The 26337-nt window shown below is 35.4% G+C and overlaps 1 protein-coding gene and 1 long non-coding RNA gene across 2 annotated transcripts in view; both read left to right on the plus strand.

Annotated features, from left to right (window-relative positions):
* HIT3 (HIS triad family protein 3) overlaps nucleotides 1–25187 on the plus strand; it is a 47054-nt gene extending 21867 nt beyond the window's left edge. The window contains exons 2-5 of the mRNA XM_089802970.1: nucleotides 9793–9850; nucleotides 24222–24311; nucleotides 24410–24527; nucleotides 24628–25187. Of these exons, the coding sequence (XP_089659096.1) occupies nucleotides 9793–9850; nucleotides 24222–24311; nucleotides 24410–24527; nucleotides 24628–24695 (334 nt within the window). The 3' untranslated portion in view covers nucleotides 24696–25187. The remainder of the gene's footprint in view (nucleotides 1–9792; nucleotides 9851–24221; nucleotides 24312–24409; nucleotides 24528–24627) is intronic.
* On the plus strand, nucleotides 14152–15422 carry LOC149536738 (uncharacterized). The gene is made up of 2 exons (XR_016356953.1): nucleotides 14152–15050; nucleotides 15153–15422. It is a non-coding gene; the product is annotated as an uncharacterized LOC149536738 (long non-coding RNA).
* Nucleotides 25188–26337: the final 1150 nt, after the last annotated feature.

Genomic DNA, 26337 nt, shown 5'->3' on the forward strand with positions numbered 1-26337 from the left:
CTTGAAAAAACAGCTGATGCGTAATGATCTGGTCTTAACGTGATCAAAATGATTGAGTTTTAACCTGAGGTATTTTGTCAAGTAATTGGCATGTAACCCTGATATTAAGTTCTAACACTGCTGAGAATGGTTCACTCTAGAATATATAACAATATGAGTACAGAGTTTGCATACGATGTAAACAAGTTCAGTAAATATCAATACAGCATTTATATTAATCTTCACATACAGCAGGCACAAAACTGCCGGGACTATCTCGGATTATGAATAAAGGAGTACTGAATGAGTTCATACATTTAATTTATGTTTCCAAAACACTAACACATAGCCTTATGAAACGCAGACATAAAATGAATGAACCTGTTTACGGTAGCCGCTTAGTAACTGGTGTGCTCTTTACTGTCCTCCATCCTGGAACTGCCAATATCAGTCACACTCTTTCCTGTGCTAGCTGCTGACGGCCAGGTGTGATGGCATTGATCTTTGGTCTCACTATTCCAGCTTCCACACAGTTGCAGGTAACTGTAGTTTGGATGAATAGAGGCCTGTGAAGTTACACCATGATTATTATTTTGTTCCTTGGCATCCCGACAATCACCCTTAACTCCATGTATGGTACCTGCTGTTACCTCCTACCTGTCACTAACTGGAGTAAAGATATCTGCATATGATATTCGTTGTGGGGGGAGTCTAAGCTGCCGTCTGCATATGGTATTCACTGTGGAGGGAGTCTAAGCTGCCGACCCATTGCTCTTAGATTTTACGTACTCTGCTACTATTATGTAAACTAAAAATAATGCTGATAAGATATGGCAGTAACCATGTAACAGATACTCACACAGTGTATTCTTCTATTGCCACAGAATGAATGCTCTTTCTACCGGCCGTCCAACCTGCATTCACCAACTGATATTCTGCACTTTTCCAGCCATCTCAACTTCAGCCTCCTATTCACCTTCCAAATCATCAATCGAACTTGAATTCTGATAATGCAATGTGGTTACACCCGACTGGAATGGGAAATGTACTCATGCAGGGAACTATACCTCTGCCGAGAAATGACTGCTCTTTCCTTTAACCGTGCAAACTTAAAATACCAATACTGATTTGTACATCTCCCAATTCTTAAAAATCTTAATTCATCAATCTGGAATCATATCTCTGAAGTGCAAATGTGAGATGCTAGGTTTGCGTCTAGTCTCACTTTTTTCCTCAACGGGTTTCGTCCTTAGGAAATACCCAGTCACATTTAAGCAACCTTTAGGATTTGTAAAATAACATATATTCGTTCTGTCAATCCAATGTAGCTCCATGCTTTTATAACCTCAATATGAGGGAAGACACAAACAACTAGGCAATGTGGGATTGAAATCCAATTTCGTCTTTTAGTCACTTAAGTAACTTTATAACTTTATAATATTAAATAAATCACTTAAGTCACTTGAACTTTAATATCTCTTGAAATACTTGTTTGATTGCCATGCCGTCTGAAATAGGAATCTCTCCTCATAATTCCCTATGTGACCAAATACACTTTCTAAAAATAGAAAGGATCCATCTCAGCCAAATCCATAAATCGCTGAATGTTGGTGATGAATCAATCCTCAGAAGACCCTCTGACCATCCTCATTAGCCTACGAGGATCCAATATTAGGCTAATCCCTGAAATTCTAATGCTGGCAACCAATGGGAACATTACATGATGCCCCTTGCTGCTCTATAAATATGAGATGCAAAATTAAAGCACAAAGACACAATTGATACAAGATTTACACAATTCCTACAAATTTCTGCATACTGAAACTATAGACGCACTCCTGATATAGAATACTCTTTCATTTGGCAAAGATTGAATGTTGAACAAAGCTTGTGGATATTGGATCATTGAATAAATCTTTATATGCGATTTTGGGATCGAATTGCAATGGATCAATCATCAGTAATGAGTGTCTTCATTGCATTTTCGTTTCAGGCATATCCAGTAAGCATATTTATTTATTTGCTCAAATCTTTAGAGTTAAAAATATTATAGAGTTATTATAGAGTTTTATCCTTTTTAAACAATTTTAAATTTCTGTAAGCAATTTAAATATAAGATAAGTGGACAGGTTCATTTATAGCATTTCAAACTTGATAATCACAGATATACAGAAATATTTAATTGTTTCTGTATCTGTGTATAGTTTGTCTCCATACCCTAGGAGTTAAAGCACAATCTAGACTAGTTTTAAATTGCATATATATATTTGATCCATCTCATCTTGATTACTAAATTGTTTATAGTTGAAGTGCATTGAATTTTATAAAATTGTTTGTAATAAACTTATAATATTGACTCTATTGCTCTTTTAAGTTTGGCACTGGTCTTTACATTACTCTTGATTCATAATCTATACGTTGGCAATTATTTCATATATTTCCTTTGAAATTTAGTATGTTCATTTATTTTAATAATTCACACATTCTTATTTTAAAAAACATTTCATTCCCAAGTATTCATATTTATTATTACTTTCAGGACATAAAAGTTTAAAGTACTTACATTCTGAAGTTATCATTGAACTTGTAAAGTCAATATAATTTCAGCACTTTTTGCAATTTTCGGACAAGTTGAAAGTTTTCTAAATTTCTTCCCATTTTAGAGGACTTTCATTACATTTATAATCAAGTTATCTGCTACAAATGTCCTTGGATTTTAGCTGTTTGTCTAGGATTAGGTGCATCCGCCTTGGCTTTGCAGAGTTAGAAGTGCAAGGGATTTAGATCATATCAATCCATCTTGTCACCTTGGCCTTTTACCGGTTGGAATCCCAACATCGAGTTGGCAAGGCTTGCAGGATTCCAATTTGTGGTTTTGGGGACCAACAAAACCCATGTGCATACTGGTGGAAATATACATCCATCAACACACCAGTCCAAAACCTTGCCGCCACAATCAATGGAAATGTATAGAGAGTATTAAGATGATTAGTGATTTAGGGTAAAAATCCCCAATTTGTGTGGTGGATTTCAAAACTTTATAAAAACAGGTTTTGAATCCATGACTCTTATTCTGGAGGGATTAATATAAAATAACATTAAATTTATAAATATTAAGAGATTACAAGTTTATTCCTTAATATATACATTAAGTATGGTTTATGTTTCTCTTACATACATATTTATTTTATTAATTCATGATTTAATAATATATTCGCTATTATTCGATAAATATACTTCTTATTCAATTTTTAATAAATATATTATTCATAAATGAAGTAAATAAATAAGATGATTATTTCAATGGTTATATATTGTTAATAATAATAATCAATTGCTAAACTTACAAGGCACAGAATTACTAAGTATTATTTTAAGTGCTAATAAATCAATTATAGTTCACTATAGAGTCCATGCATATATTGGGTTCAAACAGGTAGAATCAGTTTCAGTCCTCACATGCTACTTGGAGTTGTTTTTCAGTCAAAAGGGACTTGTGTTTTCTCTTGCATGTCATATGCACATAATGGATCTATTATTTATGCACATGCACATTGGGGCCAGCAGACCTTGGAGGATGTTTTGAGTTTTCTTTATGCATGTATATGGCCCAAAGGAGTTTTTATTTTCTATCAGATTCTGTGGATTGTCAGGGGGGATTCGTTCAGCTTTTGAGCAGTTTTCAGCCACTTGAAGGCCAGTTATCAGTTGCAGATCAGTTGAGAGGCTTTTGATCAGTAATCTTGCACTAAGTGATAGTTATGCACCTGTTTTTGCAGAGTTTTGTCCTGCATACGAGTTCATCAGTTTTTGCATGATTTTTGAGACAATTATGAGTAGTTCAGCATGAGTTCGAGGTGATACATCAGTTCCACTTGGGTCTAGGGGAGTTTTGGGGTGGTCGATTGCAGATTCGTTATCCCATAGCACAGATTTGTGATTGTGTTTTCATGTTTTGATTTTGAATATGTGAAAACACAAGTGTTTTCCTCTATAGGTATTAGGATACCAAAGCTTTTCATAGTGTTACTTTTGTAGGGTTGTTCGATTGAGTTGTGAATTTGTGATGTTCTTTTATGAATAGAATTGAGAAGTTGTGGTTACAAGTTTGTCAAATTGATTGGTGTATCATCCCATTAGTTTAAGTTCAAGTTTTATAAGCATATCCTTCTATCCGTTTTCTTGTTAAGATTTAGTTTTAGGTGATTCATTAGGTGAAGCCGTCCCTTAATCAAAGATTCGCTCTCACCCTAGGTTTACCCATAGCTCGAGAGTGTTTCTATGTTCCAACAGGATAGCTTGACACCACATTATGCTATAGGCATAATTTTGATGACAACTACAGGTGCTATTAGGAGTTTTTTTACTTAGGTGGTGTTATCATGTTATCACATTTCACTACAGGTGCTATTAGGAGTTTTTTTACTCAGGTGGTGTTATCATGTTATCACATTTCACTTTGTCCGCCTCTAGTGCACTTATCACTTTATTATCTCCCACCTTTAGTGGACATGTTACACATTTTGCCTTTGAACTTTAGTTATATGTGACATTTTCACTTTTCAACTTTAGGTGAGTGATAAGTTGTCTTTTGATTATCATGCCATAAGGTTACACCACTTGTCATAATCTTATGCATTCTATGTTGGCACCTTGGTCAATTTGATGTAGGGGCCTCCTATGTGCTATTCATGCAATTAGCTATTGTATTGCATTCTAGGGGAGAATTGAATTTATTCTTATCATCTTGATTCTCTCTTGTTATTGCCTTTCCATTAGGCCTCTAGATTTTGGCTGCATAACTTCATAGGCAAATCTTACATAGTATCAAAGCTATCAGAGTGCTATCGGTTAGTCTTTTTGAGAAATTTTTGGTGGATTTTTGGGGGATTGGGGATCCTCTTTGTTTCATTATATTGTAGGGAAAAATTGTAGCTTGTTTATGCAAATATGAGGTTGGCATCACATTTAGGAGGTCCAAAAGCCCAAGATCAACTTTTATTTCATCCAAATTGGACATTAGAAGCCAAATCTACATGCATTCGACATTTGGAGGTATGCAAGCAATTCAGATGCCATAATTACATAGGGTATCTTCAAACAATGATATATTAGTATGTGTGCCATTTGCAAGCTTTTTTTTGAGGTATAATTTCTTGCTCTGTGCCATGGTGCAAGAGTTTTTTTGATTTTGAGACACATTTATTATAAAATTGAATAGTCCATTTATTTGTAGTAATCACCACTACCGTGTGGTTCTATTTTATAGTGTGCTTCTATTAGTTTGCAGTCATTGTTATCAGAATTTTTACTTTCAACACATGGCCTTATTGAGCAGTGGTCATCTCAAATAAAATTTTACTTTCAACACATTTGTGCGTCATCGCAATTTCAGTCTTCGCAATTTCAGTCTTTTGCATATTGTTTTGAGTCTAATATAACTTAATTGTGGCCATTTTGCCTTTGTCTTATAAGTGGCCATTGTAATCGTACTAGTATAAAGTGCCAAATCATTGCTTTTGTGGGGGGTTCTTTGATTGAGTTGAATTTAGGGGGCGACTTGTGTGCCTCTCTCTCTCTCCCTCTCTCCTCCTCTCCAACCCTTTGGTACACTTTTCATTTTAAGTCACGTGCTCTAAATTTCCACTTTTAACTCCACATAATTATGTAATATGTAAAATTAATATATGGAGTAAATAAATGGAAAAAGTTTTAAATTATTATGTTAACGGAACAATTTCAGGACCCTCATCCTAAAATTGATCCTAATTTGAAAATTCAATGACTTATTAAAAGTTCTATGGCTCTTGGAATGTTGACAAAATATATTTCACCCAATCCAATCTTTTCATATTGAAAAGTGTATTACAATCGAGTAAGTTGGGGATAAATAGAAGCCGGGCAAAATATAGTGTCGACTGAGCATTAGTATTGGCTGAGTATTAGAAAGTGTGCTGGATAGAAAAGTTAGTATTGACCGAGTAATTCAGTGATGATCGAGTGTCAAAACATAGTGTTGGCCAAGGGACAGCATTTGACAGATTATGAGGAAATTTTGATTTCTAGTTGACACAATTGAATTCTTGGAATATGGAAAGCGTGTTGATGATTAGGATTGATTACTTGGAGCATTTAATTATAGGGAAACCGTGTTTGAGCGTTTCTATGCATGAATTCAAGGAGAAGTTTCTAGAAGAGAAAAGAGGAGAAGAAATGATGGAAGCATTTACCACTTCTTTGACTCTTTCATAGTATTGAGCAATGGTCTCACCTTCTATCATTCTCATCTCATCAAATTTGCCTCTCAAAACATTTGTGTCTCCTCCATAGATAGTCTACAGCATATCCCACATTTGCCTAGCAGTAGCACACCCCTTTATGTCATCAAGCTTGGTATAGCTGAGGGCTGATGCAATCTCCAACATGGCCTGATTGTGTTCTTGCTTCTCTTGCATTTGCTTAGCTGTCAGAGGTCTTGGTATCTCCACATATGCATTTTCCACATATTATATTGCTCCCCCAATTTTCACTAGATGCAACTTCATCAAACTCTGCCATGTAGGAAAGTTCTCCTTGTTCAACTTTGACACCTCCTTTTTGTACATCTTGATCTTTAGCTTCAAGTACCTTAAAATTTTTCTCTGCAAGCTCTGATACCAATTGTTAGAATAATTTTATAATAATTGGTGGGGGGGGGCGGGGGTGGATTAGTTATCCTTAGGTCTAGATTTACCAATTGAACTTTAAATACTTCAAATCTAAACATTTAGTACCTCAGTTCTCTATAGCAAATAATCAACAACATAAACTTGCAGTTTATTGCCCTAATAGTAACAAACTTGCAGAATGTAAAACATTAACAGTAAAACATCTCATATAACATCCGCACAAGTATGACACTAGGATTTAACGTGGAAACCCAATTTGGGAAAAACCAATAGTAACATGTCACCTCGGTGAAGCCCATGCATTTGGTCTTCTATTGATCACTTCTTCTAGGCTTCAATCCAACTGTCTTCTCCACTTAGGTTATGTGGTGCAACAACACCTAGGTAAGGCTAATTGGTAACCCAAGGTTCCTAGTCTAGTTTTGGCTTGTAGTGGCCTTAGCCAAGCCATTGACAAGGTCGTCCGATCGCAAAGACATGGGAACCTTAAAAGCATAGTTGTGGCTTGTGAGCTTATTATAACTACTAATAGGGCAACATCGTGGGCTGCAGTTATGGAGAGAGAACCAACCAAGTGACTTAGGGGATGGGATAAAGGAAAGTTTTGAAATGTAGGGATGTATAAGCCACAACTAACACATCCCAAATGTTAATGGATCATTTCCCAATGACATTCATGTATGTAGGATTGCCCATCAAAATTGATGGCACGATGCAAGGCTCAAATGAAGAGAAAATACATTGCAAAGATGTCATATGATTATAACCCCATGAGTCTAGAAGGTATCTCCTTGAATCTTGTCCTTCAAGAATGTGTATTTCAGCTTCTTCATAACAAATATATTTTGATAAGGAAAAGAGTCACACTTTTGGGACAAGTAAACAAAACAATGTCTATAGAGGTAATTCAATATATAGAGAGAGTCGAAGAAATCTAAACAATGAAACTAGATGATGAGTGAGGAGCTCATGTGGAATTTGTTTCAAGTTTCATTGAGCCCATGATTAGCATGATATGCTGACATAGATCACCTATGTTTGAGTGAAATTTTATGATGGCATGGACTCCATGGTCAAAAAAGCAAGGACCATAATAGAAAACAAGGAGCATGACCCAATAGAAGCATTTCTTGAAAGAGTGTAAAGGATCATTGTTGATTGTTGAGATAAGATGATCACATCCTTGCATCCTTTAACATTTTCTTATTCCCAAAGTATTAGCAAAGATATACCTTCCTTGTGAGGGTGGCACCATATAGAGTTGAAGATATTGTTGTTGGTTACAAGATTCCAATGGGAAGAATATTTCTCGATGTAGATAATACCAAGTTTTACCTTGAGTGAGTAAATTATAAATAGATAATATATAGCAATGAATGAAAAATAAGAAGCTTAAAAAATAAAAAGATGCATGCTAGAGAACTTTTTGTAAGAGATTGCAAGAAAATAGAGCCGTGTCCATGTGTGTACCCCATAAATGCGCATTATTTTGGTACTTGTTTTAAAGAGAGCAAAAATCATGATTCTTTGAAGATACAAAGTGTAATGTATTTGGATTCAAAGCTTTACGGGCTCTACGTCTGGAAGATTTACGAATTCCTCCTGCTTATTCAAAAACTTTTCAAGGTCCACCACATGGTATTCAAGTAGAAAGAGATAAATTAAACAAATATGGTCGTACTTTTTAATCCACTTAGTTAAATGGAATTGATTGGTGCAAAAAGAGTTGAGGATCTGATCTTTGTGATCCAACTTGTGTGTCTTGTCATAAAAGGGACCTGATTACAATGAGAAGGTGATTAAGAAAAGGCATCAAACTTTTGAGCTTACCATCTTTGTGTGTCGACATTTCACAAATCTTTGATTTATGAATCTATGACTAATCTTATTTGTGCAAATTAGGACTTATTTAATATTCTGTTTATTGGAAATTATATGTATCATTGTTTTTAATTAATAAATTATAATTTGAAAATTAAATCGTACTTCACCTTGTTATTGGACTATGAACTTGGACATTGATAAATATGACTCCAAAACTGTATCATCCATGCAAATTGTTACATCACATTGATGAAAAATAACCCATCTTAGATTTTATAGTTGCACAGCTTGCTGGACATTCTATAAATGAGGCTGCTTCTGCACATGATATGGCTAGTGGGAGTGGCACTGGAGCTGCTCGCGGTTCAAATGAAAATGAAATTGAATTTTTCATTGTGTATTGCCAATAGACAAATAACTGGATTTTTAATTTATGAGTCTTTCATTTTGCAGATTATGAGATATTTGAATAACTTGTTTGTTGTCAATTATGAGTATCACTGTTTTTAATATTTCAAAGACTATCTTTTAAAATTGTACGGGCAGTACTGATTACTGTGCCAGGATCAGCAACTTAGGCATGGACAAATATAGGTCCAAAAGTGTGGTGCGCATGTAAATTTTTAAACTGTTATTGATTGATGATAAATTGCCCTAGATAGAACAAAATTAACTAATCACTGGATGTCAAAACATCACAGTTAATCAATATTCAAATCATGATCCACAGCACAATGAAAATAGCATAAAGCAAAAAGGACAAAGAAACTGGTTGTCTGTAGTCCGAATACTCTGTGATCAATGTAGTGATAAATTAAAGAAATTGATCCTTGATTCATAAGAAACTGCAGTGTGAAAAGAAACAGGAAACACAGGAGTGTGGTGACAGATTCTGAATTTGTTCTCCACATTATGGAAATCTCTTGATAGAAAATGCATTGCCCAAATCCATGTCACAGCATTCTTATATTACACCACGGCCATGAGAATGATGACCTTGAAATAGTTTGTAATGACAAATAGTATAAGAATTTTGTTGACCCCTAATTTTTATAGTGATAGACTGGTAAACAATGAGAATGTCTTTAGATTTTTTAATAATATTTTTGAGAGAAATATGGTCTGCAAATTGGAAACGTATTTTTTTAAATAAAAAGACTTGATCCTTCCAAATTTACTCCTTGATATGCCAGTGTCAAGAATGATAGAAGAAAGCTTGATAAGTGCACTGTATTCCCTTTCCTAATATCTAAAAAATGAATTGTTGAGATATTTGTGACCATGGATGGGCTGACACTAATTGGTTTCTTTTATATTTCAGATTTGACAAAATATTGCAGAAGGAGATCCCTAGTACTGTGGTTTATGAGGATGACGAGGTATTGATCCAAGCTTAAAATTATCCTAATATGAGCATTTTTTGCATTTAGAGTATGCTTCTTTAGTCGTAAAGTATTAAATACAGGAACTCTTGAAGAGCACACAATTATATTGAGATTGGGGGAGGGGGGTGAATCAGTACAATAATAACTTGGCCAATTTAAAACTTTTACCCAAACAATAACTTCAAATAGTGAAATAAACAATTATGTACATGAACACAATGTTTATGTGGAAGCCCAATGTGGGAGAAAGCCACGGCAAATAATTGCTTTATATATACACTGTTCTTTTACAAGGATTTGTAGGCTCCAGCCTACTAGATGCTCCAACCCCTATTTTTATGAGCACCGCTTATTGGAAGCTCCAACTCCCACACTTCACAGGTTCCTACCTACTAGAAGCACCAACCCACTACACACAAACTTCTAGTCCAATTTAACAATGTTGCTTACTCAACTGATGATGGTTATTTTTTGTTCAGAGCTTATCTTCAATCTAATATTTATATCTGGTTCATATCTTCACTTATATTTGAAAACATTTTTCTCTATAAATGAGCAATCTTTTCTTTTATTATCCTGACATACTTATGAATATAAATATGAATAAGTCAGAAATAATAATTCTAAAAATAAATACACACACTATTATTTTACCAACTTCATTTTTCTACTCTAACACCTTTCTTATCTTTGATATATCTTCCTTAATACAGTCTTCTGCACACTTCTTTTCTCAAAAAAACATGTCTTTCTTTTATATCATTCTCTTTGAAATAGATGATGCGTCTTTTGATCAAGAGAAGTGTCTCTTATAACCTACACACCTTTTCATGAAATAATCTTTACTTGCACTTTAATGTTCTTAATTATTTCATACCATTGACGAACTTCCATTCTTCTGTTTAGCGTTTTGCTATTAAGATAAAGACTCTCGCTGGGAAATCACGATGACTTGGCAAGCTGTGCCCATTGAAAAATGCATTTTTAGAAAATGGCACATGACATATAGGATTCAAACTGTGTTCTAGTTGGTGACTGCGCATCTCAGTTTTTATATCATTGATTTGCCTTCGATATATGAAGACTCCCAATGGCATCTCTAGAAACCTGACAGTATTGCCGTCACTGTTACATCTCTTTCATAACACTCCAACGTCAGACTCGAATAAGTTGCATTCCATACAATCACTTTGAGTATATGATTTTTGATGGCCCATGTATTGAATTTGCATATTGCTATGTTGCTGTTAATTAATCCATGTCTTCCAAAGTTCCCAGCGACTCTTGAATGAGGACATGTGTATTTGACTCTGGTGCCATCAAGACTTCAGATGGCTTTATAAGAACAGTCCCTCGATGTCATATATAATTTCCAGAATATTACCATCATATATATTGCTGAAGATGCTATTACTGTGTATGTAGATTCACCTTCTTTGAATAAATCTACATAGTGTGTATCATGCTCTGTTGTCTTATGGCTGTACAATCGAATCATCTTCTCAAAGGCATCTCTTCAATAATCTCGAGAGATGGTCTTGCTATGTTGGAACAATTGCAATGTTGGAACAATTATCTATTTCTATTAATTATATTGCTATGTAGAGTTGACTGGTTACTTCCATACTCCCATCAATTCGCAGCTTCAAGATGAATACAGGTTTAGAGTTAGGAATGCTTGTTTTCCACCTTAATTTTGAATAACTATTATGCACTGAAATCTTTTGTTGATTGCTGTTCCACTGACTTTAACATAACATTTTATGAATTTGACCTCGTATGTATTTGCTGTCCAAATACTGTATAATATATAGCATGAAGAATATAAAATACAATTGCCGAAATCTATAGGGACATTAGAATAAGTTAGTCAATCGATCATTGTATTAATTTTTTATTTTCTCATTGTACCTTCGACACAGGTTTATAGCTCTTTTCAACTTAAGCAGATGTAATTCTTTTCCATCTGTAAGCCACAGCATATAAAGTTTGCTCATCTTTCATATCACTGTATGTATTCATTGTTCACTTAATTTGCATTTTGTATGGTCTTCATACCATCATTTCTGCATATTAAGTTTTCGATTTGGTTTAATCATAAACCAGGACTTTAGACTTGATCACCATTATAAACTTAGTAATATGATAACAACGTTCTCAACATTTGTTTACACATCAAAGACCATCATTTAGCACTGACTTCACATGCCTTTGGCATCAATGACAACTTCTACCTTTGACATCAACTACAACTTCTTTGTTGTACCTTTGACATCAATGACAATATTTCTATCAATCTCCCCTTTTGTCATTGATGGCCATAACAAATCTTTGGAATCTTCTCTCTTTCTCTCCCCTTCAACATTAATGACAAGGGATGGCCATCATGCTTCCATTTGCAAACCAATCATAAAATGCTCCCCTAGGGAAAGTTATCTCGTACTCTGTGTGAGAAGAATTCTTCAATGCTCATGTATGCTCAAGCTCTGCCCTTCTTTGAAGGTTCCTATTGCAAACTTTGACATCAATAAAATCTTCCTTTTTGAACTCGTTAATGTAATCTTCAAGAATTTAACCAATCTTGAAACATCTCATTCTTTTCTCCAAGGGTTTAATGAATACTCTCATATGCATCTCCGCCCGAGTTTATTCGTCTACTTTCAACTAGGAGATGTGTAAACTGCAAGTTGCACTTGCACTTGCACTAGCACTAGTTTTTTGTTCTCCTTTAGTTATCTTCTTTCTCCAAATCTTTATAGTTTTTCTTTTGTAATTATCTTTCGCATCCCATTTTTTATCATCTCGATGAGTTTCTCCAACATCAATCTGCAATGTTTTGCCATGTGCCCATAGTTATTGCACTTATAACATAGAGTAGAGTATGGATTATAATTTATGCTTCTCCATTCATGAGGATTTCTCATTTGTGTTCTGTATTCTCTCACCCTGTGACCAAAGTAGTTGCATGAGTAGCATAGAAGCTAGGTTTATATCCTTACTTTCTGTGAGCCTTTTTGAGTTCAAACCCATCAAATTTTCTGAATGAATCTGCCATACTACTTCTTTGCTTGACAAAACCTTTCGATGCATCCTCTTGATTATTTGACCTCTTCATTGCCTACTCCTGTTTTGCGTGTGGATGGTCTTTGACTATCAATAATTTCTGTTAGAATATCAGAGCTCTTTTCAAACTTGAGACTGTTTTTCAGTTTGGTGTTACTCTCCTCTAGATCCTTTCTCAATTTTTTCAATTTCTTGTCTTAATTGGTACTCTTCTTTATCGTTCTCAAATCGTTTGGATTCTTCTAGTTGAGTCTTAATTCTTTCTTTCTCTTTCAGTTTCTTATTCGATTTATATGCATAATGAAACTCTTCCATGACGTCGACATCTTCTTCCTCGCTAGATGGCTCATCATTTTCTTCTTCTTCGTTACATGTCGCATCAACACCTTCCTCCTTGCTGCATAACTCATGGACATCTTTTTCTTTTTGATAACTGGTCATGGCTAAGAAGAGTATCTCATCTTTAGCATCATCACTTTGGTATTCATCATCGCTCTCTCTTGATAAGTTGCTTTCTTTATTCGAGTGAAAACTCTTTTTATGCTGTGAAACTTCTTTTTCTTATGATGGTTCTTAGCACACTTCTTATCCTTTTCTCTGTGTATTTTTCTTCTTCATCATCACTAGAGTCATTGCTGTTTAGAGGGTATTTTGATGCATAATGTCGCCAACTTCTGCAATTGAAACATTTGATTGTTCCTTTGTTCTTTCTGTTTCTCTTTTTCAGCTTTCTTTTGAAGTAAGCTTCTGATTCACTATTTGAGCTTTCACTTGAAATTTCTTTTTGCTTCTCTACCCTTTTTAGATGCCTTGAATGCTATTTCCTTCTTTGATTCATTTCCTCCAACATGCATCTCATAAGCAGTAAGGATATCATGTATTTCATCTTTTGTCAACGTGTCTAAATCTGTTCTTTCTTCGATTGCAGATACCATAGAATATTGCAGATGCCATAGAATTAAATTTCATAGGTAACAATCTTAAAATCTTTTCAACGACAAGTTGTTCCTTCACTTCTTCACCAAGGGCTTTCATTGAGTTGACAACATCATCTATACGATCAAGAAAAGTGGCAACATTTTCATCATCCTTCATTTTGAGGCTTTCAAATACGCTTCAATGGGTTTGTAGTTTTGCTTTCTTTGCATTATCTACTCCTTCATAAACATTTTTTAACTTGTCCCAAATGTCCTTGGAAGATTTGTAGTGCATAACTTTGCAAATGCTGATTCGGTAAGATTGCATAGAATTGCATCTTTTGCTTTAGCATTATTTTCACATTTTTTGGTGTGTAACCATCTAGCATTGATTGATAATCATCGAATCCAATAGCTTTCCATTTTTATACTCCAGTAAGTGTAGTTCGTACCATCAAACATTGGTATTTTGCTTTGAAAGGTCTCGCCCATTTGTGCTCTTTTAGATCTACCTTGAAGCGGTTAGGCTTTAAAGTAGGAACCGACCCTGATACCAATTGAAGAGCACATGATTATACTGAGAGAGAGAGGGTGAATCGGTATAATAACAACTTTGACCAATTTAAAACTTTTATCCAAACAATAACTTAAAATAGTTAAATAAACAATTATGTACATGAACACAATAACACAATGTTTGTGTGGAAACCCAATGTGGGAAAAAATCACGACAAATAATTGCTTTATATATAAATTGATCTTTTACGAGGATTTGTAGGCACCAACCTACTAGAGGCTTCAATCCCTATGTTTATGAGCACTGACTCATTGGAAGCTCCAACTCCCACACTTCGCAGGCTCCGACCTACTGGAAGCACCAACCTGCACTACTTGTCTTTGTGAGCCCCAACCCACTACACACAAACTTCTTTTCCACCTTCACTATGTTGCTTACTCAACTGATGATGGTTATTTCTGTTCCAGAACTTATCTTCAATCTAATATTAATATTGGCTTCAAATCTTCACTTATATTTGAAAATACTTTTTCTTTATATTTTCCTTTATAAATGAGCAATCTTTTCTAGTGGATGACTGGGCTTCTCAGTTTTTATATCATTGATTTGCCTTTGATATTGCATCTCTAGAAACCCGACAGGATTGCTGTCGCTGTTACATCTCTTTCCATAAGACTTCAACGTCCGACTCGAATAGGTTGTATTCCATACAATTGCTTTGAGTCTTTGATATTTGATGACCCATGTATTGAATTTGCATATTGTTATGTTGCTGTTAATTTATTCATGTCTTCCAAAGTTCCCAGGGACTCTTGAATGAGGACATGGCAAACAAGGCTGATCTGTGTATTTGACTTTAGTGCTGTCAAGACTTCAGATGGCTTTATAAGAACAGGCCCACAATGTCATATATAATTTGCAGAATATTGCAGTCATATATATTGCTGAAGATGCTATTACCGTGTATGCAGATTCAATGTCTTTGAACAAATCTATATTGTGTGTATCATGCTCTGTTGTTTTATGGCTGTACAATCGAATCATCTTCTTAATGGCATCTCTTCAATAATCTCAGCAGATGGTCTTGCTATGTTTTAACAATTACCTAGTTCCATCAATTATATTGCTGTGTAGATACTGGTTACTTCCATACTCCTTGGCTACCTTCATTAATTCACAGCTTCAAGATGAATATAGGTTCAGAGTTGGAAATGCTTGTTTTCCGCCTTAAGCTTGGATAAGTAATATGCGCTGAAATCTTTTGTTGATTGCTGCTCCACTGACTGTAATATAACATTGTATGAATGTGACCTCGTATGTATTTGCTATCCAAATACTATATAATATATAGCATGAAGAATATAAAATATAATTGCCAAACTCATTAGGGACATCAGAACAAGTTAGTCAATCAATCCTTGTATTAATGTTTTATTTTCTCATTGTACCTTCGACACAGGTTTGTAGCTCTTCTCAACTTGAGTAGTTCTTTTATGTCTGTTAGTCACAGCATATGAAGTTTGCTCATCTTTCATATCACCGTAGGTATTCATTGTTCACTTAATTTGCAATCTATATGGTCTTCATACCATCATTTCTGCATATTAAGTCTTCCATTTGATTTAATCTTAAACCAAGACTTTAGACTTGATCACCATTATAAACTTAGTTATATGATCGCAAAGTTCTCATCATTTGTTTACACATCAAAGACCACTATATAGCACTGACTTCACATGCCTTTGGCATCACTGACAACTTCTACCTTTAACACAAACTACAACTTCTTTGTCGTACCTTTGACATCAATGACGATATTTCTATCAAGACTGAGTTATCCTTTTGTTATGGAAACCTGATCAGTGATAATTCTATTACAATTTACACAAGTTACATAGCATAGCAGTTAAAGCAATAAAGTTTTAGGCAGGGGTCCCATGGGGAGGGCTTGATCTCTATTTTTGTGGAGTGGGAGGTCCCATGATAATTTTTTTTGGAGGAACCAAAGGTTTATTTGGAATTATTTCCTCCAAAATAGGAGCTCTGACTTTTTTATCCCTTTTGATTTGAGCAGGTGGAAATTGGGTGGGGCTCCACCAGCTTAGGGAATTTTTTTGCCACGTGTCAACAATTGCTCATCATTTTTCTACTAAAATTTAATGATATTGTTAAATTCTTAGGTTGATCTTCACTCTAAAACTCATGGGACCACCAGTTTCCTTAAATTTAGGAGCTAATTTTTTTAAGGTGAAGCAACTTGAATAATTCATGGGACCGCTCATTATTAAATTTTCCTAAAAATATCTCAGAGGCTACCTGCTCTATTTTGAAGGCAGCCCTCCTCTATGGGACCCAACCTTAGTAATTATGTATTTGGAGTATGTTACTACTGTTCTTAAATGTGAATAATAAGTTGTCGGTTTCGTACCCACAGGCCCCAAACCAAGTTGGTGTATGCACCTGTACTGGTTGCGTTTGTGGTTACTTGATGGATTTGCATAGGGCGCATGCCCAACACTACAGATGCACTAGGGTGCACACACCTATAGTGTGCATGCGTGCAACACTATTGCCCAGTTTACAGTCCTATTCCTTTTTTGCTTTAGGTTTGAGTCAAGTCAGATATGTCAATATCTTGAGTCTGAGTCTAGAGTGCCCATAGGATGATCTCTCTTCTCATCATCCCTTTGAGTTAACCTAATGCGGAAATCATGCGAGTATTGCATTGGTCAAAGGATAGGTATTTTAGGGTTTGGTGGGAAGTCATAAGTGTCTCCTTGATGAGAAGGTGGTCTGTAAGTTCTAATGATTCATCATCTACAATTCCAGAAGGATTTCGAAGACAAGGATTTGCAGTACTCACATTTCAGTGGAAGATATCACAAGTGATCGATCTTAGAATGCAAAGAAATCAATTTGTATTAGTAGCCTACGTGGATGAGTGGAAAAGTCAATCAAACAGAAAGAATGCACACCATTAGTCAGTTGAGAAGTCTATTGTTCTTAGAAGTGGATCCTTGGCCATTAGATGAAGAGCAGATCAACAACATTCGCATCATCGCACGTTGTCAACATTAACCCTTAGAGAAAGCCGCAAAGATGTGAAAGAAAGTTGTGGTTAGATCAAAACGATTTTTGCAAGTTCGCAGGGAATTTAAGTTAATAATGAGTGGAGGCTGCGAAGCAGCGAAAACAAAAGAATTGCGTGGTCGCCGACAGTAAAGGAGAACCCAAAGTTAATGCTGCGAAGTAGCGACTGCAAAGGTGAATGATAGAGTTAAAATCTTTTCGTGGGATTGTACTCCGAGAAGATGTTGAGGGATAAATTGTAGCGACGGTGCGAAAGCAAGGAATCGCTTGATTGCAAGCTTGACCAACAATTTAAGAATGACAGTTGCAAAGCCGCAAAATGCCAAGGATGACTGCTAGGCACATGATCGCAAGTCAGTGCTAACCAATGGAAATTTAAGTTGCGATGGTGCACAGAGAAAACAACATGACACGTGGAGCAAATGGACCCACATTGCAAACCAGAACAAAGAGTTAAGATCTTCCATTCCTGGTTGTCAGATCTAAAAGATCAACTCTCGCTGCACCTTTGCAAGTGATTAAGGATAACCTGCAGTTAACGTAGCGAAGCAGCGAAAATCATGGATCACATGGTCGCAGGAGTTAAAGATAACTCATGAGTAGCGGCAGTGAAAGTCATTAATTGCATGGTCACAGGGTTTATCATAACTTGGGGTTGAAGTTGTGAAGAAGCGAAAAGCTAAAGATCGCAAGGTCGCATGGAGCTAGAACTTAGCTCTAGTTAGAGTCACGAAGATGCGAAAGCATGTTTATCACATCATTGCAGGGTTAAAGATGAGTTAGGATTTCTAAGTTGCAAGCTTGCAAATGAAGTCAAGGTCAACCTGGAAGCAGTTATCACATCATTGCATTGAGGGAAGACATCGTATGAGTGATAGTTGCGAAGCTGCGACGCAGTTAGTCATTTGAGCCATTACTATTTCGTGGTTAAAAGAAATGTTAAATCTTGAAACTGTAGTGAAGATGTAACATGAAAGAGAAGATATCATTCAACTATCAGATTTTAAAGGATCAATGACGCTTGCTTTCTTGCTTTTCAAAGATGCGTAAAGGATAACCAATGTGGGAAAGTGAGCGCTGGACACGTGTACACAGAGGGACCCATAGAGGAAATCATAAAGAAAAATAAGGAGGTTTATTATGTTTTAATTGTGATCGTTGATTCGAGATCGACGATGAGAATTCAAAAGTGTAGTGACCGTTGGAATATGAATTATATGGACTTGGCGCCAAACAACAAAACATGAAGAAAACAAAGATTTCCACAGGATTTTTGAGGCAGCATGAAGATAAACAGTTGCCATGTGTTTTCAGAAGTGCCATGGATTCATGATCATCAATGGGAAAATGCCATGTGTTCATAATATGATGCAGATTAGATGTTTTCATGTTTTATTCTCATTTTCTTTCTAATGAATGACTGTTGCTCTGCCATAACTGAGAGATGACAGAAAACTATAAATGTAATCTCTTTGATAATACAAAGGTCGGCAAATTTGATGGTGAATTGGCTCTGTAATTCCATTTATTTAATTTGCTTTCAATGTTTTGTTGCTTATAGATTAGTTTTGCATTAAGAGTTGAAGGACGATATATGTGATCCTATGATAACCATGTGGATTCCATTTTACTATGGTATTTACAATATAGGTAATTCCATTTGCTTTTTCATATGCGATTCTGCTTCGCCTCTTGCTTGTTTCATGGCATGTTAAATAGTTTCATTAGGAATTGAACGATAAATGTGGATGAATCTATTAGTAACTTGTTGGATTCCATTTCATTCAAGATTGATAGTTAAAGCAATTCCATTTGCCCTCATGTGCACTTCTCTTTTCTTTCCTCTTCTGCATTTAGATAATTAATTTGCATTTAGAATAGGAGTAAGAGTTAGAAATCCTCAAGATAACCTACTATAGTCATTCCATTGGGTGTGATAGGTTTTCCAAATCCATTTTGCCTGAATTGTTTGTGTCTACAAACAATTTGGTTAGCCTTTACTGCTCTCAGGTTAAGAGCTTATTCTGTCAAAACTTCTGATCTAAGAAAGACATTCATTGCACATCATTGCAAATCTTAAGGGAGTTGTACCTTGTAATTTAGAGGGCAGTGATAGAACACATACGCTGACCCATTTGTTGGTAACATCCTTTTGTCTCTCCAAAACATTGGGTATTAAAAGAGTTAGATTATAAAATCAAATAGGAGAACAAATTGTTAACCAACAAACATGAACCAAGGCACACCCAAGGCCCCCCATATAAGGGAAAGCTGGCCCATACATAATTTTACAATTTTTTTTTTCCTTTGTAACCCTGAATCAATCTAATTGTGGCCTTAAAATACATTCATTTCATTTTTACCTCTCATTTTGCTCTCACAATATTTTCTCTTTGTCTTGGCATTTTGAAGGAAAGTGTTGTATTCGAAGGAGATAGATTGTGGAGTGCCAAATAGCTTCCATGAAGGAGATTTGAAGTCTTTAAAACTTTAAGGTATGCATGTAAATCCTATTCTTTAATCTTCTGATGATTTTTTCTCAAGTTTTGGGTGGATTTTTGCAAGTTTGTGAGAAATTTTTTTGAGTGTTCTTTTTCCATTTTTTTATGGATTGCAACACTAGGTAGCAGTCAAAGTTCAGCAGCTAGGGAGTCAAAATTCAAAATTGATAAAGCATCTCCTTTATGGAGACATATCGAAAGGATTTAACAAATTCTTGGAGGTGGGGGATTTGACGTACAATATAACGACTCTTTTTACTGAGTGAAATTTCTTTTTATGGGCCATAGTGGTAAAGGGATTAATATGTGTAAGGGCCTAGATAATAAGGGGTTGCCTAGTGTAGTTGCAAAATGAAAACAAAGAGGGTATAGTTATGGAAAGCATAAACAATGGTATCACCCACTCAAACACTAGGCAACCTTCAAACATCCCTTCTTACTTATGCCCTCTATGCAAGATGAAGATGAACAACAAATCCCCATCGACAAGAGACAACTATTAGAGAGGACATTTAAAATGAGGCAAAATATGTTGTTGAAGAAAAAATTGCACATTGCCTCTATGCCAATGGTCTTCCATTCAGTTTAGTGAGATCATCATGTTGTGAGATTCCTTGGGACATGATGTGGGCAATAAACAATGCTCCTCCTAGTTTTACAAGTCTTGGGTATGAAAAGGAGCGTACCATCTTATTGTAGAAAGAGAGGAAAACATAGAGGGGCCCAACTAAAACCAATTAGAGATTCTTGGAGTGAAACTTATGTATCGATTGTTTCCAATGGATGAAAAGATTGCAAAAACCTTCCATTGATCAATGTTTTTGCAGTGTCCCCCAAGGCAACAATTTTTGGGCCCAACTAAAACCAATTAGAGATTCTTGGAGTGAAACTTATGTATCGATTGTTTCCAATGGATGAAAAGATTGCAAAAACCTTCCATTGATCAATGTTTTTGCAGTGTCCCCCAAGGCAACAATTTTTTTAAGGCAGTTGACTATGAAGGGGTAATGAAAGATGTAGAGTTTATTTCCAAGATTCTCATTGACTCCATAGGGATGGTGAGTAATGAAAATGGTGATCAAGTAATTACGGACAATGTTAAAGTTTGCAAGGTTGTGGGTACTTTGGTAGAGGCAAGATATGAGCTCATCTTTTGGACTTCGTGGATCGTACACTCTCAACTCTGTGAGGTTGGCACCCAATAGAGTGGGCAAAATAAATATACTAGGAGACTGAGGAGATCCAGATGTTAGTGACAAATCACTATATGTCATAAGCAATTTTTCAGTTTTTTCTTTTTAAAACTGAAATTGTTAAAGTTAATTATTTGGTTTCATAATTTCATTTATGTCATGCTTCACCTGATTGAATGAAATATTTTGTTTGCATTATTTACATATTTTAAGCGTGTTATTATCTTAGTATTAACATGTTCTTAGGTTGCCAAGTCCCGGTTTGCATCACACATAATAGTTCTGAGACAACTTGTGAAAGAGGCATCAATTCAAATGGTTATTAGCAACCGATGGGGCACATGAAGCAATCAAATTCAGAGAGGGTCCGATAGGTCGAGGACTTGATCTTGGATGATGATTGTTGGGTTTGTGTGGAATATGTATCTATCATGTCTATGCTTCAGTTTGCTGATCTAGTTGCATTTTATTTTGGGGATGTCTATGATAGCATACACACACTGTTGGAGAAAATAAACATGGTAATAGAAATGGGATAATAATCCCGAAAACACCTTTTGCAAAGGGTGGAAGCAATTATTGTTCATTGTTGGAACAAGATGACCAGACCATTCAATCTCTTTGCATATGCCCTACAGCCAAGGAAATCAGACCCCTTGTGTTGTCAAAGACCTATCCAAAATGGATGTAACTACATGGTGGTACATCCATGGTCAAGATCATATGGTACATCCATGGTCAAGATCATATGGACCTCCAACCTTTTACAATCATGACCATCTCACAAGTAATTTTTTTTCCTTTCGTTTTGCAGCATGTATTGTAGAATTTATCACTCAACATTCTTGAATTTATCGTGCATTTTTAAATTTTTATTTTGTTTGTTTTCTGTTTAGGTTGTAGGCACTTCTGCTGCTTAGTGGAAGTGGAGTACATACTCTGCTATCCACTCAACAAAGTGTGACTGGTTGGCCGAAAGAGCTGAAGACTTGGTGTTTAATATTATTCATTCCAATTTGTGTCTAGTGCCACGTAAGGATCCCCAATACAAACAGGCGGCAGCAAAGCTTTGGGTTGTAGCACTCAAGTCTGCTGAATTGGATGCAACTATTCAGCATCTTGCTAAAGCCCTATGGTTGATGTGGATGATGATGATGACGATGACATACCGCATAGTGCATCTAGTGCAAGTGGAATTGTTTAGGGTTCGAATCATGATGATCGTCTTGATCTTGCAGCTGCTGAAAATCCAACAAACGATATTTTTTTAATAATCTTTTTGATGATTGATGAACTAAACAAATAATCATATTTTATGAACTACATTTTATAATTTAATAATTTTAATGATTTTTATTGGAATTCTGAACATAGACATATATGACATTGCTTATTCAAGTATTTCTCAACTTTCAATGGGCAGTTAATATTTATCTTTGGCATTTAGCATTGATTAATGATCAATTATCATACTATGAAATGATTTAGTTTTACAACTCTGTATATATATATATATATATATATATTTTTTTTTTTTTGTATATATAATGCATATATGTGTATATACACACATACCCATATGTACTCAAACCCTTGAACAATTTTTTCACGTACCCACATATTGGGTTTGCATACCTGTACCATCCTAAAACTTGAACTGGTAGCTTAGCATTTAGATGTTCATCTCCTCTAGGAAAGCAAAACAATGATTATTTTGCTTGATTTTTTTATGTTACACAGGGACACATCCCCTATTTTTGGTCCTTAAGGAAATGTGTCCCCTTCCGCCCCCTCGTCCTGGTCTCCAAAATGCCATGGAACATTTTAAAAATCCAAAGTTGCCAGTTTGGATTCTGGTACGGATGCGGATACGAGATTTGGGTTCTAAATTCGTCTCAAATTAATTTGGGTTGGGTTTGGGTTCGTCTGTATAAGTTTTCTCTCTTTTTTTAAATATATATTTTGTTAAAAACATATAACAATTTTTTTAAAAAAAATGAACAAATATGAAATCATTTCTGTGGATTGTTCTTACGATGAAAACAGATATTACTTAGAGAAATAAGGACTTAAATATAATAAGGACGTCTAAAGAGACTGTTTTCTCAGATGACTTACATATGTAGCTGAGAGTATTTATGCTATTTCCTTAGTCGTCGTAAGTAATTTGTGGAGATATGTAGCTGAGAGTATTAACACTCTCGCTGCCTGCAGCATAAACTGCACACCAGCTCTTGAGCAGTCTGTCCGGAGGCTCTTGCATAGACACAAAATAGGCCCTTCGTTTCTATTGACAGGTCTGTTGAAGAAGAATGCTTCCGTTTCTAATGACAGGTCTGTCGAAGAAGAATGCCTTGCCGTGTTTGGACAATAAAAAAAATCCTGTCGTGCCATGTATTACTAATGCTGTCACATGTTTCATTTTGCGAAAAAACAAATTCACCAAAATCGCCCAATGTTGTTGCAATTTCTCTTCAGGCTTGTGCTGGCATTAGGAAAGTATGCCAAATTTGCCAGAAATTCGTACAGGTTCCTGTTAGAGGAATTTAATGCAAATGTCTCAGTCAAACGGCGAATTTAGAATGAATTCGAATGGTTCTTGAATTTGCAGCGAATCACATCTTGACTTTGGGGTTCCAGAGCCAAATGTGGTAGGTAACTTAGTAAAATCAACACGACAATGTGTTTTTGAGACAGGAAAGTTACAGTTGACATTAACTAATGGGTTCTAAGCTGGCACTAATTTGAATCTACATTCCATGCATGCATCTAAGTGTTGGAGTTGCAAGGCTTATTTTGTGTCTCAGACTCTGATTTTACCATAAATGTTGCCATTAAAAGCTATATAAAACCTTGAAAAGTATATAATATATTAATATTTTCTGAAAAATTCACACATTTATATATATTTTTTGTATACTGCCGTACCTTATTTTTGGCCCTCAAGGAAATTTTCCAGAAACACATCCTCCAATCCCAGTCCCTGAAGCCATGGTACATAGGTTGAACAGTAATTCTATGAAGTCCCGTTTTCTGTAAAGTGAGATTAATTCTTGTTTGATTTAATAAATGATGTTTTCTCAGGTCCTTGCATTCAGGGATATTGCACCTCAGGCACCTACTCACATCGTTATTATTCCTAAAGTAAAAGATGGTTTAACTGGCCTGTCTCAGGTACCGAAACTGTTAACTTGTCTGGCAATTTTCTCACTTTTTCCAACTCAGGGATTTTTATGGGAGATTTATTCTTGATTGGTTTATCTATTTAATAGGCAGAAGAGAGGCATGAACATATTTTAGGCCACTTATTATACACTGCAAAGGTTATTGCAAAGCAAGAAGGGTTATCTGATGGCTTCAGGATTGTCATAAATGATGGTCCTAATGGATGTAAGTTTATTTGTATGTTGATATTCTGTGTGTGACTTGTTTGATTCTCCTGTATATATTTAAATACGAGAATTTAATAACCTGAACTTTTCCTCTCCAGGTCAATCTGTGTATCACCTGCATATTCATCTTATTGGTGGGAGGCAAATGAACTGGCCTCCTGGGTAATCTTGAGCTGTGGTTTCTATGGATCCATGGCAAGCATCGTTATAAAATTCTACTCGTAGCTCAAATGCTGTCAGGCCTGAGCAATGAACTACTCATACTAGGATTTACATACTCTTTTAGTAATTATAATATAGAAAGGTGCTACTGTGTGTGAAATTCCTCTCAAAGTCTCTATTTATTGGAAGGCTTCTTATAACACTGATAAAGCTGCACGGTAAATATTGAAATGGGTTTTTCTTATCAAGATAATGGCGTGCTGCATAAGTTGTTTAGGGCAGAGCATTTGAAGAAATTTTTATTTGAGTACCATGTGAAAAATTTGAAGTAGTAAGCAATCAGAAACAAAGGTTGAGTCTTAGGACATAATGCAGTGGTAAATGCTATCAAGTATGCTGGGTCAGTACACTGTATAATGAAGTAGCATGGATCAGAGTGAAGATGTATAAAAGGTCAATGAGAAAGAAGATTAACATGAAGAGATTTCCCCAATCATTCATAGCATTAGAGAGATGCATATTTCTGGATTTGATTGTGTCATTTTTTTGCATCAACATCTCGAATCAGTCAGTGATCCATCATCAGGATGAGAAGAGCTAGAGGAGAAAGAAACTCACTAAGATATGCTTAGAAACAAACCTGGACATAAGGTGGTTGTGTTTCAGTTTGGCTCTTTTCTGTTATTTTTGTGGCAAACTATGTATCCTTGCTGTTTTTACATACTACTATTCATCATTCGTCATTCGTCATTCGTCATTATTACCTTGTGATCCATCTGTCGTCAATGTTGCATTATACCTAAAGCCAAACTTGATAAGCCATAGGTCATGTTTAGACCTCGCAAACTGTTGGAATAGACAAACTTATTAGTAGTGGAAAATATGGTCTTAAAACTAGTTTAAACAATCGAAGTTGTTTAAGCATTTTTTCAAATTGCTGAGTTTTGCCAATGGTTTGTGTGTTGACGATCCAGATCAAATTAAAGTTTACCAAGTGTTTGTTACTACGATTGGAAATGTTGTTTAATGATCCTTGAGATGATATATGTTCTTCATAACATCACCACTTGAAACACTTCAGAACTAGATAACATTTGATCCAAGTAAAACCTATGTAGTATAAACAAAAACTAAAGCTATGATATAGTTCTACTTCAAAAATTTGTAATAACAGGGTTCTATACATATAATTTCTTCTTAAAATGATGATTGGTACAAAGTGCACTCATGGTATTCTGTGAAATAAGATATTACAAATGTACTAGTGGTATTCTGTGAAAAAAGATATGACGAGTGCATGAAATTTTTAAAAGCTATTCTTTCAAGTCATGTTGTCAATAAAAAATGAACCAACGATCTGTAACTCCATCGATACCTCCATCTATGGATCTGGACAGCCAAAGAAATTTACATTTGGAGTTCGAGTTTTTCGTTTGGAATTGTCAAGTTGTTTTGAAATCGATAGGGATTCTGCCATGTAATAAATTAATTTGAGTAGTGTAACTCGAGTCTCGTAAAACTTGCAGATTATTTATTAAAAGAGTTGTAATAGTCTGCTGATAGGTATTTCCCATCATTATCACGCTTGAAAATTGGTCTGGCTGTTTAATGAACCCTCTAGAACAACAATGATGATAATGTCGTAT

This window comes from Cupressus sempervirens, chromosome 10 (genome assembly GCF_028749045.1).
Source record: "Cupressus sempervirens isolate cs-2001-9-10 chromosome 10, ASM2874904v1, whole genome shotgun sequence".
Taxonomy (NCBI): Eukaryota; Viridiplantae; Streptophyta; class Pinopsida; order Cupressales; family Cupressaceae; genus Cupressus; species Cupressus sempervirens.